Raw genomic sequence first — 20450 nt, 5'->3', positions numbered from 1 at the left:
TGTGGATAGTAATTGCAATTAAACAAATCATGAGATTGCCTACCCATAAATCAAAGTAGACTTGCAAAAGATGTAACCATCAACAGACAAATAATGTGGTGAACTGACAAACCCTGTTTTCAATGGACCTTCTATCTAACAGATCTTGAGTCAGTTCAGAGTCAGAGTGCTGTTAAAATTGCGTTGCTACTAATCGCAGGCTATTGTGTGCAGTTATGGATTTTTCCCTTTGTGTTTATTCCTGGGCTCAAAGATGTAGATAAATCTTAAGATAAACTATACAAGTAGGATATTGCTTCTTTACATTGCAATCTGAGTAAAGGACATGAAAGGGTTAAGCCTGAGAAGCTTTTGTTTAGGGACCGTTATCTCGGATCAAATGACAGATGCAACGCTGAAGTGACAATCAAACAGGAAATAACATTAATAAAACAAGCCTTTTCCCATTGTGCATGCAGAGGATTGTCAAGAATAGCTTGTATACACTCAATTTTGTTCTGAATATCTCTACAGAATTTATTTGTCAATCATTTGTCATTGTCTGTATGGTTCTGTCAAGAGAAACAAAACAAGCTCCACCAATCTGAACACCAGCTGCTAATAAACGGGAGACTAAACATACTCAACTATTCAACAATGTTCTTTCTCAGGCAGGTGGATCTGTCTGTCTGATGATGACGGTTTGGAGGCTGCAGGCTGTGTGGCCAGCGCCATGATGATGTATGCACACCTGCCGTGGCTCCTGGCTAGCAGTCTCACCGCTCGAAACAGTGGGGGGAAGGGGGAAGGGGGTAGGACAGGATGGTGGCAGTGAGGGGGGGACAGGGAGAGAGGGTAGACGCCTTAAGGGGCAGCGCTGGGGGGAGGGGAAAAGAAGCAAAAGAGCTAGAGAGCCGTATCCATTATTGATGGTAGTTTGGTGTATGGAGAAAGAGATCTAATGTGGCCGCCAAGGTTGTAGTGCGTGTGTAATCGACAAAGACAGATTCTCTCACTGTGCCTCTTAAGTCTTTCCCATTCCCCATTCTCCCTCTGCACACCGTCTTTCTCTTCACTCCCAGTGCATCCTCCCACTGTTTCTCAAAAAACAACAAAGGTTTTGTTAAGAGATTATCCTCACTAAACAACAGGTTGCACAGAAGAGCCCCACAAAAGGAAAATAACGCTTGTTAGTTGATGAAGGGATTAGATGAGACAAAGGTGAATACAATGAAATGGGATTGGAGCTTTATTGGTAATGTTGCCAATAAAGCACTGATTCCAGTGTGTGAATACATCTGCAGTTTATTACATTGATCTTCAAAACTAACACCTAATAAACACACCATACTTGCCTAGGTCTGATTTTCAACATTTTAACTTGTTCAGATTGCAGCTGCAACGATTAGTCGATCAATTGATTAGTCGAATAGCAGATAGAGAGAAAATCAGTTGCCACTATTTTGATAATTTATTAATCGCTTCATTTGTTCAAAGCTTAAATATGAGGATTTGCTGCCTTTCTTTGATACTTATGATAGTGAATGAAGAGTCTTTGGGTTTTTGCACTGTTGCTTGGACAAAAGAGGCAAGTTGAAGACATCGCTTTGGAATTTGAGAAATTGTAATGGGCACTTTTTACAATTTTTTATAGTTTTTATAGATTTAAGGATTAACCGATTGACCATTAAAACAATCCGCAAATTAAATGATAATGAAATAAACAATCATTTGTGGCAGCCCTAGCTCAGATTCACACAAACACACCTAACAACAGATATTCAGTCACTAATGCCAGTTTTTTCTTGTGGGGGCAATAAAACTTGTTACTGTGAAATATATTCACACAGAGCACATTCTTCCAGAAATAGGCTGCTAATGAGCACAAGTTGCAAAAATGTCCAATAAATTTTTCAAGAAATATTTCACAGTGTGACTATGATGCAGGCATCTTCACCGTCGTCCTCTACAACATGCCCGCTGTGGGGTTTGATTTTTAAAGGAAGCTCAACACTTAACGCCTCACTGGATGTTGGGAACAATGGAGAATCAGGAAAAGGAAAACAGGCTTTAATAAAGAATGTAATGTACCTTAGAGTACTGGGGAAGCTGTTGAACCACAACTGCGCAATGTAATATGGAAATTAATTAAACACTGAAGATACTTAAAACTCATGTCTGGGGTTGCAGGTACATGGGGAGCAGCCCTTTTGCCCAGTACCAGCTGGGGCGGGCCGAATAACCGCACCACCATGACGGATCTAATACAATTACGCACATGGAGGTGTTAGGGGGTTGACAGAGAATGATGAAGCCAACATCAAACACAGTGTTGATAAATGGAAAGCAGGGAACGGCTGACCAGAAGAGGAGTCGGAGGGGGGGAGGCGGTGGAAAGAGAAGGAGGGTGAGGCTGTTATTGATTGTACTGCCTGTGTTCTCGTTGTGAGGATGACGAGGGGAGGGAGGGCGATGTGTGAAGAATGAAGGGCAGGGTTCGCCCCGCGGGCAGCAGTTAAAGTATCGTGCCCCCTGAGAACGCACCAACTAGCCTCCAATGAGCTGCCCATTGGTCACACTGAATATTTGATTGACACACACAACCAGTCACTACTTCTAACACCCTATCCGAACCATCCCCCTCAAATAAACACAACAATGCATCCTAGGCTGATTGAAATTCAAAGGCGAGCCTCGACGCCACAGGCATAGACAGTGATGGGCAGGAGGGGGGAGTGGCAGTTGTGGCTCACAAGGGTCCTATAAAAAACAGATGCTAAATCACTTAACAACTCCTAAATTAGTTGCCTGCAAATCTGCTGGGACATGGGGAACCTAACAGTCTGTAGAGACCACATGAATGGGCAGCGTAGTGCAAAGACTCATGGTGTGAAGTGTAACATATCAGGCGACGCTAAATGGAGTACATCAAAAGGAAGATGGCCTCACTGGAGAACATTTCACTGCTGCATCCAATATCATTAGAGACAAGAAGGCCAGTATATGAAATGCACGGCCAAATTGACAGCGGCATTAGCTAACAAAGCGCCACTCTGAAGGACTACCCCACATCCCATCACCTGAACACCCAAAAATCAATTTATCGGAAACGAGGACATGAGCGGCTGGTGACTGACGAGGCCATGTGTGCATCTCATTTTGTCTGAGGGAGGCTTTGCTGCAGGATTTATCACCACCCTTGATCTCATTTCCTTTTCATATGCTAGTAAATCCCAGGTAAAGCAGACGTTTGGGATGAGAGTGGCCAGGGGACTCAGATTGGACTCCTGGAATTAATCTGGGAAAATCCTCAATGCTAACCTGCTTAGTTGGCACTTAATCTAGGGTAAAGCAAATATCAATTACACTAAGCACAAAATGTGGGCCAGATAGCCACTGATCCCTTACCCAACAATGAAAACAGAATGGCAATTTGGAAACTGGTTCATTTGATTAATTTGATTCTTATTGAGTAATTGGCACACGTTACCTAAAAGCAGATGCTCAAGGAAGAAAAAAACGGCTCAGCTGGGAAAGTAGGCATTGCTGCCACACACACACACACGTTGAATTTTGTCTAATGAGTAGAAGGATTGGTAGTAGACATAACCTAAATCCCAACTACATTACCAATCTTCTCTGAATGCAGGTCAGCTCAAATACGCTTATGGTCTACACTCAAGGACAAAACAACTTTCCCCTGGAGGGCTTCTCAGGTGACAACTTAAGTAACACTCTGTCTGGCTTTAAGTCACGCCTGCATTCCACGGAGAAAAATGAGCATGTTGAAGGCAGGCTAGGTTAGCGAAAAGTAAATAGGTTGACACCGACGACCGCCATTGGTCGCACGCAGCACATACAGTAGCACAACAACAGGTGACGTGTTTGTTCTCTCGTGCACTCGTTTTTTCCATCAAATGCTCGCATAAGCGTGCTATATATTGCGTGTAAGAAATGCAAGCCTGCATTCAAACTGTGAGCTCCAATTTCACACAAACTAGGTCAGTTCTGACATGACCAAAACAGCCCCAAAAAACAAAAATTATGCAATGAAATACTGCCTCATTAGCTGCTTTTTGACCACACCTACTGTGTTCCGCAACCTTTGAGCTATTTTCGACTAAGCAAGAGAAAAGTCTGCTTTTATCACCCAACCTAGTTTGGTCAATTAGGAACACAATGAGCATCCTGCACGCTCCTGTGTGAGTACAGTTCATTTCCTGCCTTTATTGTTACAAGTGCTGGGCTCATTCAAAAGTGGATGAAATAGGGGGGTGGAGGGGGCAAGGGGGTAGACACTATTTACTCAGCAGGGAGAGACATGAGTCCCTGGCTTCCTAATGGCTTCCTGCATTTCACACAATTGTTTCCCCTCAGGAAATCTTATTGATACAGACTGCTGCCGTGTTGACCAGAAAACCCACGACAGACAGTTACTGTGCTTTAATTAAGTATCTTTAAATGGGAAGATTACTTTTTCCCACAAATTTTTTTTTATTTGTTCGATGATCTTTACCACTTTTATTTCCAAATGTGCCTTGTTTAACCTAGCTTACCATGAACTGCAAACCAGTCAAAACATTTCAAAAGGAACTTTTACAACTCCAAAGCTGTCACATTCACAGGTTAGATGTGTATTTTTAACACATGCAGAGAAAGAAAACAAGAAATTGTATTTAAAAGAGCAGTTAACTTACACTCTAGAGCTACTTTTGTACCAACAACAACTGGACCCAGAGGCCAGATGCTGCACTCTGCATCTGAGAAGTTTAAAGTTGCCAGCTTTGGCACATTTCTGAACCGCTGAACAAAATGCGCCCAAGTCTTTGATGTGCCGGTGACCACAGTGGCTTTCTTGCTAAAAATATACAATGTGCTGGTAAACAAGACAATTTTAGAGTTGCTGGGTAGCTAATCCTTTTACTTTTGAGAGAGACTAACCGTTTCCCCCTGCTTCTAGGCTCTCTGATGAGCTAAGCTGAATGCATCAAAGCATTATCTCCATATTAAATGTGTAGAAATTAAATTGCTATTGATTTTCAAACTCAAACTCTGGACGAGACAATATATAAGTGCATTTTCCAAAATGTCAGAGTATTCCTTTAAGACCACTTGAATGGCCTCATATATTAGACGAGACCTAGAAGCCAAGTATGATGGAACAAAACTGCAGTTAAGATTTCCCAAACACTGGGTGATACAGTATCATATCAAGGTCAAAAAGCCTTCACATCTTCATAACCCCCAGTTGTATCCTGACGTAACATGTGGGAAAGGGTTAACACAGCTTAGCTTCTACAGCATGCGTATGAGCCACAGGTATGTGTTGGACTAGCAGAAACACAGCCCATAAAATCCACACTCAACCTCTGTCTAGCACGCAAGGAATGTTCTCTGAGCACTTCACTATCAGCATTGAGCCAGGAGGGGCTATCCTCGCCTGTCCTTTGAAGTCTGTGTGAGAGAAAGCCAAAATGGGAAAGGGGCAGTAATAGTCAGCTAGAGCCAAGAGGCTAGCTATTGCGAGGTCAGCCAATTTCTTTCTCATTAGAAATTAATTACAGACGTAGCCAGTGTAGGGGCCGAGCCACAGCGTCGCTAGGCATCCCATGCATCGCCCCACGGGGAGCACTTGAACCCCTGACCCCCCCACCACGGTCGTTTGGGGCCAAAGGGGGTGCGTGACATGGCCCTGGCCCAGAGACACTGCCCCGCCAGGCTGGGAATGCAGTGGCACTGTGGGGGGATTGGGAGAGGGACAAAGAAGGGGAAGAGGGGCTTCACTGATTCAGGGCTCATTGGGTTAGAGAGCTTCATTATTAAGTCCCCTGTCAGTCCGCAACAAAAAGCACCCCACGGACTAGCGGTGGCTAATAAAACCACCACCCTTTATAACTCAAGACCACTTCTGACATCTTCTTTTGAGGAGAAATGAAAGTGTGCGACTTGGTCCCAAGCTTAATGAAAGTATCCACATCTTTCAGCTGAATGAACTGTTGCTTCACGCTGAAAATGGGTCGGTGGGTAGTGCCAAAACCGACTTGAATTAAGCTGCTTTCACACCTGCTTAATTAGATAATGTCGGGTGAATTTTCATTTAGACTTGCTACACTTCACTACAATATCACACGGCATATGGCAGAAACAGACTGTGGGACATATTTGAGGATCTTGCTATGCGCGAGTGTGTGTTTGTGCCGTGTATGTGTGCTCTTTGAGTGAATTTGTTCAGCAGGTGTCCTGAAAGCTTGAATGACATGCTTATGCACTCAGGACTAATTCAGACCACTCCAGGTAAATGAAGTATGAAAGCGAAAAAAACATTTTGCTTTTCTCCCAAACCAGCATTTTGAGCACTTGAATTGTTGGTTGCAGAGAAAATGTTACAAAAGAACTCATTGTCCTTTACAAGAGAAACATCCTATATTAATGGTTCTACCTAATGGTTATGGCATACCTCCAATGTCTGTTATTCATGTTTAAAAAGGTAATTTTGAACAGCAGAGTTTCACACTTTACATAAGAAGAATAACAGTTCTGCTGAATCTGTGATCTGACCAAATAAACATGGTCATTCATTTGGCTGTCACTTCACTCCTCAAGCCAATATGTGTATTTATTTGTTCATAAAAGGTCAAAGATTCTAATTGTGTGCAGCCACAGAACCTGATTATGACAATCATGCATCTCACACACATCCACACTGCAACACCTGTCAACTCTCCAAATCTTTGCACTCCCCATTTGGCTGATTGCCTACTAACAAGTGCTGAGATAATTAAACAATTTGTCAACAATTTTGATAATCAATTACTCATTTATCAAGCAAAAACAACAAAAGCAAAATAACACCGGTTCCAGCTTTTCAAATGTGAGGCTTTATTGCGTTCCTTCTTTTTATATAACAGTAAATTATTTTTGTACTGTAGGTCACACAAAACAAGACAATGAAAGACGTCATCTCTGGGAAATTCTGCCTTTACGGAATAAACAATTAATCCACCAATTAAAAAAATAACAGATGAATCAATAATACAAATAGATGAACTCGCTAGAGACCTATTACAGAAAGGGCATTCAAATGCAGCTTGGAAGAAAAACCCAATTACCATGTGCCTAAACATGTCATTCACCTCATCCTAGCGTGATTGAATGGGGGGGATAGATGAACAGACAACTTTAGCTGTAGTCATTAATGTTCCTCTCCCTGTGTTCTTGATGGGACACCTCATTAAGAATCTGTTGGTAGCAGCTGGCTTGCTATCCTACCCCATTACTGCCCCACCATGCCAAAACCTCTGCCACTGGCCCTCCCACCCATCCCCCACTCAAACACGTCCCTCGTGTCTCATATGACATCTGTGTCTCGAGGTCCTGTGATGGAATGCTACTCGCCTGCTATGCCTCCGCAGGTGCTCCCTGCTGGCTGCCATCCATTTTGCAGCCATGCTGGTGCTGTGTGCTGTGGCTGAGTGACCTGTCGCAGGCTGAGAAGTAGGCCGAGCGAGCGGAGTCAAGGTTCAAGGGACAATGGTTAAGGAATCAGAGGGAATTGATGCAGCTGCTTTCCATCACTGCCCGTTGTGTACACTTCAAGCTGGATGAAAATCCTCTTCTCTAGAAGCTTACTGCCCTGCCTCAACCTGCTTATCATTCTTCACCAAGCTCATCCTCCTCTTCCTCCTCCATATCAGGCAGAGGAAGGTCATGTCTGTATTTAGACACAGCTCAGGAGACTGTGTCTTCCCAGATGCTGCTCTCAGGTTCTGTATGGCTTCAGCCAACAGCGATTGAAACCCAGCTGTACTCTATGTGGGGTGAGAGTGATTACGGCATATGGTGACCAAGAAAGTGAAGAAAATTATTCTCAACATAATAGCCCAAGAATGTCATCAACTGTGCACTTAAGAGATGCATTATGAGTCACAATGAGAATTGTGCAATCTTCTTTTGCACCGTGTCTCACAATCTTAAGTTTCATATCACAGCCAAACCCTGTCTTTATCCGACTCCATAAAACAGACACTACCAGAAATTATCATCTTCCCAAAAGGTCAAGGACCGGGATCCACATTAAGAAACAGGCGGTCATAACTGAGCAAAGGGAGTGGGGTCCCATTTTATAGCTATCATCAAAGCTATCAGGGTGCATGGCCACATTGTAAGTGTAGCACCACTTCACAGGCAATTCAGCTTAAAACAACTCTGCCATTTTAAGAAGTTGAACAGAGGTTATTCGTGAGGCCTGTCCTCATCCAGGCCAGAGAGGTATGTCTGTCCGTCCAGGGAGAGGGATCCCTCCTCTGTGGTACTTCCTGAGGTAATTTTGGAGGGAGTTTTTCCCCTAATGGGATCGAGGGTCAAAGAACAGAGTGTGTTTTATACTGTACATATTGTACATCCCCCTGAGGTATTTTGATTTATGATTTTGGGCTATATTGGGCTAAAATTGACTTGACTTGACGAGGGTCTCTTGATCACAAGTAATGAAAAACCATCCAGAAGCTCCTTTTTTTTTTTAATGCTGTAATAAAAAAGAAGCACCAAAACCCGCATTTAAACCTTGACATTTTCATCAACAGTAAAATGTATTTTCCACGATTGTACTGTAAATCAAATTTAAAAAGGCGCAATTAGCCATTTCTATTGCTAAACGCCACATATGTTGCGTAAAAGCTGTGTAACATTTATACAACAAGGAGAAAAGCCATCGTCTTTCAAGCAAGTGGTGCTGAGGGTCACATTTGTTCAATTGTGAAGAGCCAAAAAAGCAGAATAAAAAGAGACTGCCAATTCCATTACATCATGTCAGTGTATTAAAAAGGCTTCAAGCAGTAATTTCACCATTTTAGCTGACCTCTGTTAGCTTCAGATGAGCTCAGAGTTGCGGAGAAACTGGCTCCAATAACATGGTAAGAAGTCACTGCAGTCAGTGGAGCGCCATGCCAAAAGGGAGCTCCCAACGGCACAAAGGAGCCTCTATCTAAAGCTGAACTTTTTCAAAGAAGCGTTTCAGCTTGGTTTTAGCAGCAAAAACGTCAGTTAATACCAGGAGAATTTTTCCAGGGATCACCATAGCAGCAGGTGAAATCAAAATAAATCCTGTGAGGTTGGCTGGAGAGGCCCCAAGAAGAACTGAGACACTAGTTGATATATACATGACTAGCACAGAGTCAACGCTGCTCTTAACTCTAAACCCTAAATTGTTGAAACTTAACGTCTGAGACTCAACAATCCAGAACACTTTGCATGCCATGGAAAAGTACTGTGTAGGACAAAAAATGACACCTTCTTCTATTCTTGCTGAGGTCTCAACACACTATGCCTACTGTGTTTAAAAGTCAAGTGGTTTCTACGGATTTCCACTACAGAAACCAGATAAATCAGTTCTTGGGTTGTAAAACGGACCAAGAAAATTATGGAGAAATACAGCAACTTCAAACAGAGTTGTTCTGGCACTACTCACCTATTGCAAAGACACCATAATTAGAAATCTTTGTTGGAGCACTGGTATTGAATTGGGTTACGTGTGGCATCTAAGAAAGTAAAAAGTTGTGAAACTCAACAGGGTTTGCCAGTGCACGTCAATATTTTCCAATGGGACACATCAGGTTGTCATGTGAACCTTTTAAAATCTTTTCCTAAGCACATTTTTAGAAATCAAAGTTCTTTGACAAACCAAAACCACACAACTACCAAGCTCTTAGCAATTCACAAACTTGTGCAAAGCTGTAATTTTGTTCTAAACTGAGTAATGACCTTCACAATAAAAAAAAATGGCTATAACGAGATAAATAGTATGAGATACAGAAAGAGGGGAAGGAATGTGTTGATTGCCAAAGTCACCACATAATACTGGATCAATGCTGGTTTCTAGCTGCTATACAAAAATCAACTTGAGGCTAAATGCTCTAATTTCTTACCATCCTCTCAGTGAAAGTAGGTAAACACTTTTTTCAGCTTGAGAGTGAGTTCAAAAAGGGAAACTCTCTGAACCTTGTTGATAAAAACAGCTGTTCAACTCCAGATGGGTGGCATACGCCTATACAAATACCCACCCAAACATACACACACACATCCCACCAAGTCCAAAGCTGCCAAGAGACACAGGCCAGGCACAAGATGATGGCAGGCAGCTCATTTGAGCGGAGCTCACAATCGTCTCTCTGTGACTGACTGCCCCCACACCCTGTGAGCACATGAAAAGTTTCTTTGACTGAATGAGGGCTGAGAGGCTCTATGTGTACATGGGTGATTGATACGTTATTAATGTGTATGTAAGATCACTGGTCAACCTAGCACCAGTAACATGGAGAGTATATAGAAGGTGTCGACGTTTGAGGTAAGAAATAAAATAAGTCAATTTGCTGAATGAAATAGATCAGCCTCAGTCTGAACTTGTATTGCTCGGGTACAGAAGGCCACAGGATCCATTAAAACAATTCTGTGTTGGGAATACAAGATTCAAATTGCATCATCTACACTAGACGATTACGATGAACACAAATCATCATATTGGGAAAGCTGCATTGATTCTCGTTTGCCTGCATTCTCTTTGAAGCACAAGCTACTTAACAACTGCACTACACCATAATCTTCGCCATTGAGAAGACTTTCAGGTTAATTCATCACACCCTGGACGTCCTCCAAAGAGACGGCAGAGAATAAATTTATGTCTGAGAGCTGCAGGATGTTGGAACTCCAGCAGGTACAGTGCAACCAAATGAAGGTTATTAATCAGTGTTTCAAGAGGAATATCAGTCGGTCTTAATTTATGACACGGGCTGCTGCCAGAAATGAAACCCGCCACATCACAATTGTGTCAAATAGAAATGATGCTAATTATATTTAAGGTTATTATGAGTAACAGCTGATTGGGGAGGAGTTTCAAAATCGTAAGGAATTGAAAAATGTAAGGTTAACTAACATTTCAGTCAGTTCATTGTGTAGCTTACACTCATGGAGCTGCACATCTGTCATTCTTAACATGCTCCTACTTCCTGTTCAAGTTATTACACTTTATTTGTTTCATGCTTTTCATCTTTGCGTATAACAATTTTTCTCCAAATGACTATGGTTTGTCATTCTTCAGGTTGGTGTAACTGTTATGAGATAGCATTGTAAGATGATGCCCTTCGTAGAAAATCTCTCTGTCAATATTGAAACATCCCACAAGACATACAGCATCATTTTTCACACCATCAACAGAAAATGCTGTATGTCTGCTTTGAAAGCTCAAAATCCGATTTCAAAAGATTTTAACCAGCTCAAACTATTCCAACTATTCATTGTTGATTTTGAAACTTTAAGGGGGTCTGCTAGTGAAAACCAAATTACACAATAAAGCCACCCTTATCCTTTATCAGCTTGTAATCACAAAAATGTCATTTAGACCCTGCTTTAGGAATGTAAAAACAAAACAAAAAAATAAGAGGTTTAAAAATGATCTTATTTTAATAGGAAATGTCTGTAATATGCCCCCCAGGGCTTGAAAAACAGTTCCGTGTATAACAGAGCCTTGCACTCATTAGGCCAGGCTCATCTGACAAGCACAGCTTGCATGTGTCATAATCCTATGCAGCTGCCACTACTGCCAGGAGACACCACGACAGGAGCTCGGCAGAACCAAAATAGCCAAAGTTTGAGGAACATTTTCAGGGGAAAAAAACCTCACCGTCCTGCTGAGCTTGTATAAAGATTCCTTTGGAATGGCCACAATGCCGATTCTTTCAAGGTTTTCTTGAATGTCAGGCCAGGGGAAAATAATTCTTACTTAAATCTAACACACACTGCCATTTGCTGCTGTCATGCTGCAGTTTTAAAAGACATGCTCTTGAGGCACGGCAGCTTTGCTACTGTAGTTTTTCTGTATGCAGTGCAAGACTGGACAGTGGCACACTGTCCTGAAGAACATGACCAACTGTGACTGCAGTGCAGCAGAACATAAATATTATAGATCATGTCAAGCTGCAAAACTACTACTTGCTATTCATACAACCTTCACTTACAGTTCTTTTTGAGACTTTGTGGGCAGCTCTGGTAAAAGCTTCAGTAAATAGTGGTGCTAGTATTTGTACATCGGAATGATCATTTATTTGTTTTGGTTTAACATAAATCCTTCATGTACAATGGCCACATACCTGCAGTCAATGGTAGTCAAGGTGATGCCTTGTAACAGATGAGGAATTGAAAAGATTTTCCGTGCAGCTTCTCACTGAATCAGATGCCTTCTAGGCTTTTATGTTGGTTCCTTTTACATTTACTCTTATTATTGCTACCAATCTAAAATTAGGATGAACTTAAACTTTTTATATAATTTTATATATGCATAGAGAGAGTTAAATACCATTTTATTACTGAGCTGCCAACAACCGTAATTCGCAAGCCATGCCCCAACACACTGGGCAACTATTGCTTATGTTATTGTTGATTAATCTGTTGATTATTTTCTCGATTAATTGTTTGGTCTATAAAACTCGAAATAGTTAAAGTGTAAATCAGTGTTCCCCAAAGCCTGTACTCAAATGTCAAGACATAAGATAAGTTTACTGTCATATGTGGGGAAAGAAACAAGAAAACATTAACACTCAAGAAGCTGGAATCAGAATATTTGGACATGTATTCCTTTAAAAAAAAAAAAAACCCAATTGATAGATTATCAAAATAGTTGGCAGTTAATGTAATGATTGAAAAACTAATTGAGTCATTGTTGCAGCTATACAACACAAAATTTGTGTTTGTGTATTTGCAACTGCAAGATTGTAGGCAGGCTTGAGGAGCAGAGTGAGACCCGTTCAGGTATAAGGCAACTTCAGAGGTGCTGTAGAGAACTGAAGTGCTTCGCAACATAATGACAAAGATGATAAACTGCACTGATATTGACCTGTAGCCATAGTTTCCAGTCTCTTCTCTGTATGATTTCCTTGCACTCCTGCTATGTACGTTAGCACCATGGAAACCGAAAAGACTCTGCTCTCCCAGAGGTCATTAAGCCTGAGCATCATTCAATCACAGCAGAACAGAGAAGCCTGGAGAGCACAACAGCACCACAGCGAATTAGAAATTTTGCATTTTTGTTCCATTTTCAAAAAAGAAAGCGGAAGAAAAAGTGGAAATCAATGAAGGGAAAATGTTTACAGCAACATCTCTAGAAAAAGATTTTAAAAAATACTGTTGATGTAATGTCCCTCAGGTTACTATAAAGTCTCAAAGGAGTCATCACACGGGGAAGTATGGACAGCTTTATGGCCTCTTGACACTGTTCAACTTTTTTTTTAAAGTTTTTTTCAGTCTTTTGTTTTGACATCAAAGGACTGGCAGACACAAAGAAGACACACAGCAGCCGGATTGGAAAGGTGCTGCGTCTGACATTGCTTTAGTCACAGCAGGAACACCTTGATGTAAGCTGCTTTATGTGAACCAACCAATCATAGCACCGAATAGGCTGGCTTTCAAAGTACAGAGAAAAGTGATGGTTCAGGACAACACCTACTGTATACCCCCTTTGCACCACATTAAATGAAAGGGTTTTCCCCATGTCCAGGGAGCAGGGTTTCCCCCAGGAAATTGATTATTGAAAGTTGTTTGGGTTTTTTTTTTTTTTTTTTCCCAAAGAAAAGCCTTTATTCTCTACTAGCACATACAAAATGTCCTGCTGGAATTGGTGTACCAGGAACCGCTGCTAGTAAATAAGAAACTTTTTCGCATTAAAATGCTGGTAAATATGGAATTCAAAGTTGACTTTTTGAATGGCAGAGTCTGCCGCTAAGACTTCCCAAATAGAAAAAATTTTTAACATCCTGTTTTTATTTAAACATTGTGACTTATTACCTTGATTAATTGCCATCATTAGCTCCTATAGTTAATTATTACCAATTGAATGCTCAATCTGTAGACGTGATTGATAAATTACTGTCATCTGCTGAGCTCAGTATGACAGATTGTTACGCCATCATTTCTTTTAGAAAACATTTCCAGCTCCTTACAGCTGCTGCTTGTGATGTGAATATCACCTAGTTTTCTGTGCTGGAGCATACTGAATGCATTAGCTCTTTCAGAAAATTGTAAAAGAAGGATGGTAGGTATGTTAAAAAAAAAAAAAAAAAGGAAATTGCAGCAGTGTGGAGAAATTGATCACACTCCACCTGTGGTGTCACCGACAACAACAACCCCAGAGAGCATAAAGACACAGATAAAAGTTGAGAACATACTTGGTGGGCTGGACAATATGGATGAAATTATTTCACAATATCAATATTTTTTCAGTATCAGTATGAATGTAAATATTTTAGATGTGATGGCAAAGCCACCTCAAAATTGATTTTGGGTTCACTAAAAAGTTGATTGTTTTGCAGGTGGTATACAAGATAAAAAAATAAATACTGCAGCAAAACCAGAGCCTCTGAATCCAAACAAAGAAAAAACACACGACCAAATGAAATATTGACACCGACACTGTATGTGGGGGGGAAAGTGCCCTAAGAAAGTATTTCAAGGCCACTCAATGTGTACCAGAATGAAAGGAGCAGGAGAGGCTGATATGCCGGCTGTAGTGGAGAGACAGAAAAAGGCAGACTTAAGTAATGATACTCTGCACCACAACACTAGCAGCAGCTCTGATAAAGCCAATTTCATCCTAGCAGGGGGGCAGCAGAAGCTGTGGACTTGCGCCTGATCCGTTCTGGGTTTTAGACTAGCTCCCCTCCACTCAAAAGCCCCACTTTCACTGCCACGAGACAGCCGGCCCAGTCTGCACCTCAAATACACAGGGGGCTCACAAAGCTAGTTAGAGAAACGGGTTTAAACAGCATGCTGACTAGTGATCAATAAACATAAGGAAAAATGCTGGATTAAAGTTTATAGAGCGTAGAGAGAGATTTCATGTAGTTTCAATCTGGTGTACAAGCATTAAACATCCAGACTAACAGCTGATGTGTGAAAGTTTGATATTGTGAGAAATGGAATCAAACCAGTTGAGCTTTCATGGCGTGCATTATTACCACGGTGCAAATGATAGAGACCCTGCAATAGTTTAACTACACTACAATGACTAATGAACCTGTAGTTCAGACTTGACTGTATATGAGACTATATATCGTCTTAGATTTTGAAGTTTTGTCCTTTCCGGGTTTTAAAGGCTGCATTACAGTAGTAATGCAGCAGTGATGTAATTTTCTGAACTGTGAACTCTGAACTGTTCTACTTGTTATAATATTTGTCTTTAGCCATGTCTTTCATTATATCCACATTACTGATGATTATTTATCAAAAATTTCATTGTGTTAATATTTATGACGGAGGAGATTTCAAAATACTATATATTGTGTATTGGGATATAACCTAAGATATTGCAATAATATTTTAAGATTATATCACCCAGCTTGATATTGTGGTCACTGTGAGCAAATTAAACTGGAGAACCGTGTTGAAATAAAAGCCAATAGTCTTACTGCTTTGCCACAATAGTCAGCTAAAAGCTGAAAGAGGGTGATTGCACTGACCCCAACCACCCAAAAGATGCAACAGCAGATGTCATGGCATCTATTCAGAGGTTATTGATCAACCTTCCCCCCTGCCAATTAGGTGTGATTAACTGCTGTGACAGTTAGGGCAAATCATTTCAATAATAGCTGTCATTTAACCCCTACAAACCCTGGACAAGCAGATTTAGCTGCTGAGAAAGCAAATTGGAACAAGGCACAAACAACTTGTTATTTTCAACTGTGATGTCAAAATGGTGACCTCTCCACGCCACCCTTTACATGAGAACAGAGAGCAGAAACAAGCTGGGCCTCCACATCAGTGGCCATTGCAGAGCAGTAGCATTTCCTAATAGGGGTGGTTTGCATTAGTGAAGCAGATGAATCCAACACTTGGCCAAGTGTGCAATTATTCGTCCCTCAGTGGATGGAGGTCATTAGGACTTTATGAGCGATTGAAGCCCATAAATAAATGATCAGTAAACAGCATACTCTATACAGCAGAGACAGCAGGTGACTCTGCTTGACGCTCCCTCTCATCCCATCACAAGATGATGTGGATACGTGAAAAAGATTCTGCTATTTTTAGCTGAAGATGAAGTTGTAAAATTCAATTGTGTAATTGGCTGGAACAGAAGCCTTTTACTGCATGTTGCATACAGATTACACTGTGAAATGAGGGCGATGATGGAATTGTTCTTGAAATTCAGGATGAATAAAATCCAACTTTAATCTTTCTTACTTATTTTCCCCACAAACTGGGATGTAGGACCACCAGGGCTTTCCAAACACACACAGAAAGGTGGTAAATTATGCTCTTAGCAGTAGAGTCCACGGAAAAGACCTTAAATGCGCCAAAGAAAACGACTGTCGTTTATAAAGTCTGGGCGAAGTTGCATCTGAGGTGGTCTGTGAGGATAAAACCCTGGTGAGTGGTCTGAGAGAGGAGGGAGGATTGCCAAATGTTTACACATATCAGCAAGTTATTTGCATTGTCCGCTGGGAGACAATCAGCACACAACTCCCTCCCGGCAGGATTACAGAGATAAGATAGAGCCTAAATGGCTTTTACACTCCTCTAACAGGGATTTGTTTACAAAAGGCAAACTTTTTCAGGCATTTTTTAAAGTTCTAGCAACTGAAGAGCAACAGAGGAGGAAGTGGTTAAAAAAGGCAGCACTTCTGTCTCAACTTTTACAGGTCGTATCTATTATATATGAGCCCGCACCAAACGACACAGGCTGAAACTCTTTAGGTTAGGGCTGCAACTCTGCCAACTTTGATAAAGATAAGTTCTGGCCACAGTCAGGACCTCAAAGAAATGTGTTTTGAATAAACAGATATTTTCAGAGAAGGGGACCCCACAATTAGTAATTTGAGACTCTCTCTGCGTGTGGGTCCCAGTCCAATTCTCTGGAATCAATCAAAGCTCCCAAAGGAACTCCCTGGTCCCCTTAATCTCCTGGTTTTATTACTTTCCAGACAGTCGGCCTGTTTCACCCTACCCCCATCTCTCTCTTTTGTACTGATCTCTAGCAAAGCCAAGGAGGGGCTTTTTTTTTCTCTCTCTCTCTCCGTCTCTCCCTCTCTATCTCCCCTTCCACCACTGCAGAGCGCTTTTCATGCAGGAGAGGGTCTTTCATCAGGCTCCACACGCAAGAGAGCCAAACAGCTAGCTCAGGCCTGTCACTCCGAGGCTTGTCTTCTTTGCACATTCATTCGTTTTAAAATAAACAACAAAATTTCAAAAAGGTGCATGGGCTGCCTATTCTGACACACACACACACACACACACACACACACACACACACATACACACACACACACACACACACAACTATTTTGCATATCACGAGAATGAAAAGAAACTGGGCCACGTTGCACAAGACTCGGTTACATTCACAATTTTCCAGACCACATGCTGCTGTGTGATAGTGTCTAACAGCTTAAGTGATAAAAGATATGACTCGGTCACGATAGGGTATGTGATAAGGGCTGGAGTTGTGCACTCCAATGACTCCCTCACTGCTCTCCAAATTATCCCAGGCACTCACGGCTTGGAGTGCTTATAAACGATTGTGGTGGGTTCTGCTGAAACATACAGACACCAATCAATACGTCTAATATCAAGACATCACCTTTAATACCAGTGAAATGTCTCACTGCTGAACACCACCAGTTGGAGTGAGAAGTGCACACTGCAGTGCAGTGCAGTGCCCTCACTTCAAAACAATTAACACAAGCAAATGAACTGGGTTCTGCTTATCCATCAGCTAAACATGTATTGACGCCAAGCTAATGAGATGTCTGCTGGACTGATGATGGCAGCTTATTACCTGACAGTGAACACTAATGACTCTTTGCATTGTGTATTTATTTTTTTTTTGCTTCCTCCACATTCAAGTTCCTGCCATCCTTTTGCATTTCCATGATCAGGGGGCTAGCCAAGCACAGATAGGTGGATGGATCTCAATTCAAACAAACACACAACACAACTACACCGCATGTGTGTGAATCACTACAGAGACATACAGAGGAGCCTGGGAGCAGTTCTGCCTCAACACCCTCTGTATGCAGACAAAAGGACGGGATGGAAAAGCGTGTTGCTTTACTGCCTCGAACAGGGCTGGTCCGGGGAGTAAATGCCTGTTATGAGAAAGTCGCCTAGTTTTAAAGTTGTGTAAATGGTGAAAGAGTATCTGACCCAGACTGGGCAGAATTAGCCTCCTAGCTCCCTGTCTGATTTTCAGAGCCAGCATTCCGTTTGTTTCTGTTCCTCCCAACTCGATACGATGAAGGTAAGTTTCTTCGATCGAGGCGTCAAGAGGCAGACACACACACAGCACAACAACTAGCAGTGTTAGTAAAAGGCTTTTACCTTTGTCGACATGCTTTGCCGCGGTGGTCTCCGTGTAGAGAAAGGTGAGACAGAGGAGAGAGAGGAGCGACAGAGCTCCCCGCTCGGCCATCACTTTTCACGAATAAATCTTTGCAGGCTTCAGGAACCCCGGAGAAGCTTTTTTTAAAAAAGAAATCCTTACAATCCCCGGCCGCCTCCTGTTAATGCACAAGGGGGAGAAAAAAAAGTTCAAAGTCCTAAAATGTGCAGAAACATCCGGAGCCAGGTACTTTTAAAACTGGCCGGATGAAACATGTAGCTGGAAAGAGAGCCGCAGGTTACAGAGACTGTTTTCTCAACTTGGTCGAGGCAGAGGTCGGAGAAAAAACACTGAAATCAATCCATTGCCACGGAGGCGCAGCGCAAGGACAACAAGATTTGCGGGCGACCGAGCACCAAGGCGCCGACTTAACTACTCCGATGTGCGCCAAGCGCGTAAAAGACGAGAAAGGGCTCAGTTGGAGAAAAGATGAGATCCGACCAGAAGGAGAAATCTCCGCCGCGGCCACCTCACTGCTCACGGACGGGACGTAAGAGAGCAGCGTGTTGAAGGGCTGGATCTCCACCGGCTCCCCGGAAAACAGGGTGTGGAGTCACACGGAAGTTTGGATCCTGGCTGCCCGTGTGCTCAGGCTAAAACTAAAATATGGTGTGGGATTTCAGTCCAAACACACCAACTCATCTTTACACCACTCAGTTCTATTTTAGTGCGAAAATAACGCGCAAATTAAGCACAGTATTCAACATTAATAACAAGTTAATACAGACTTTAAGTCCAAAACACACGTAGTATATTTCCATAAGCTTTCTGTCTTAATTAAAGTTCAACCACACAATATATTTGATATTCACATTGAGATAAACACATCTGTTTGGGACGGTTTACTGCTAACGTAACTCAGGGCTTATTCATTAATGCTTAAGTTACAACATCTAGCTTTAGCTTCAACCTGCGCTCTCTGTTTTGGCTTTTATTAGCTCACTGGTTTGTTTTTTGACTCGTCACTTAAATAAAGCCTTGTGGCCTACAATATAGATGAAGATATTCTATATTAGTCTGTGGCTTGCTAGCACTCATAATTTCTCACATTTGAAACGTTAGCACTGGTGATACGCTAGCCTCTTGGTAGCTAGCTCAACGTTAAACTTCCAAAGCTATCGTTAATGCTAAAGCAGGATGTCTTTTTGAAAAATATTTAGCCGGAAGCTTGGCAAGACTTACCCCTCTTTTAAAAGACATTCCTAGTTTCTCAAAATACTTTTCTCCCCAACTCGAAAGACGTTTAACATCAACTAACTTTTTTGGATTTATCACTCCAAAGACTCTCCTTTCTTGACCCAAACAAAGATGGCTGCCAGAAGTGACCTATCTCCTCCCGTGTATGATGCACTGAAAAACTATTAACATAGGCTATAATATAAGACATTTCTAATATAAATACACTTACATGATAATACAACTTTTAAACACTTTTATTCATATCAGATAAGCAAGTAAACTGTTACATTTTCCATAGACAGTCCCAATTTTTAAGTGGCTGTCCCAGGATATGTCCCCATTTTTAACTGCTTTAAAAACAGACAGCAAAGTTAAATTATAGGCTATTTTACAAGGCAAGGAAGCCTGGCCAGCAGATTGAATGAGAGCATACAGAGGAGGTACAATGAATCTTTCCAAGACTGTTGTCTGCTCAGATCAGATACAGAGCTGTCTCTGTCCATCGCAGTTTCTGTTGAGTGTAACTTGGCTGTCTTGTACATTATATTAAACTTTGATTTTGACCATTTTCTTTATTGAGTGTTCTATAGTTCAATATCAGTAGGCCTGTGTCATTGTTAACGACAGTACAACAGTTACCAAGGTCAAAATACATGAATCCAAAATTGTTTCCCTTATTTATTTCACGCAAAAACTTTTGATATTGATATTTTCGATGCTGAACAGGAAATGCCTCCAGTTTTAACTCCAGAAATCTGTTCACCTTAATGCAGACTGACCAAAATCCCAAAACATTACAAATCAATCTAAACCAAAAGCTGATTCTATCACTCAGATTACAAGCGCAAATGGGGCTGCGAGCTGTGTAGGCAAT

General features: G+C 41.6%; 1 protein-coding gene across 12 annotated transcripts in view; it reads right to left on the bottom strand.

The window, feature by feature from the left end:
- neo1a (neogenin 1a) overlaps window positions 1-19669 on the bottom strand; it is a 174181-nt gene extending 154512 nt beyond the window's left edge. For 9 of the 12 annotated variants that reach the window (XM_084352144.1, XM_084352136.1, XM_084352138.1 and 6 more), the window contains exon 1: window positions 18337-18917. In XM_084352144.1, coding sequence (XP_084208270.1) covers window positions 18337-18427 — 91 coding nt within the window. In that variant the 5' untranslated portion in view covers window positions 18428-18917. Of the gene's footprint in view, window positions 1-18336; window positions 18919-19579 lie in introns of those variants that run through there. The other 3 variants (XM_084352141.1, XM_084352137.1, XM_084352135.1) reach the window with 2 other exon arrangements.
- Window positions 19670-20450: the final 781 nt, after the last annotated feature.

This window comes from Pagrus pagrus (assembly GCF_965226575.1).
Source record: "Pagrus pagrus genome assembly, chromosome: 1".
Taxonomy (NCBI): Eukaryota; Metazoa; Chordata; class Actinopteri; order Spariformes; family Sparidae; genus Pagrus; species Pagrus pagrus.
The sequence above is the reverse complement of the archived record's forward strand: the minus strand, read 5'-3'. Positions and strand labels throughout refer to the sequence as shown.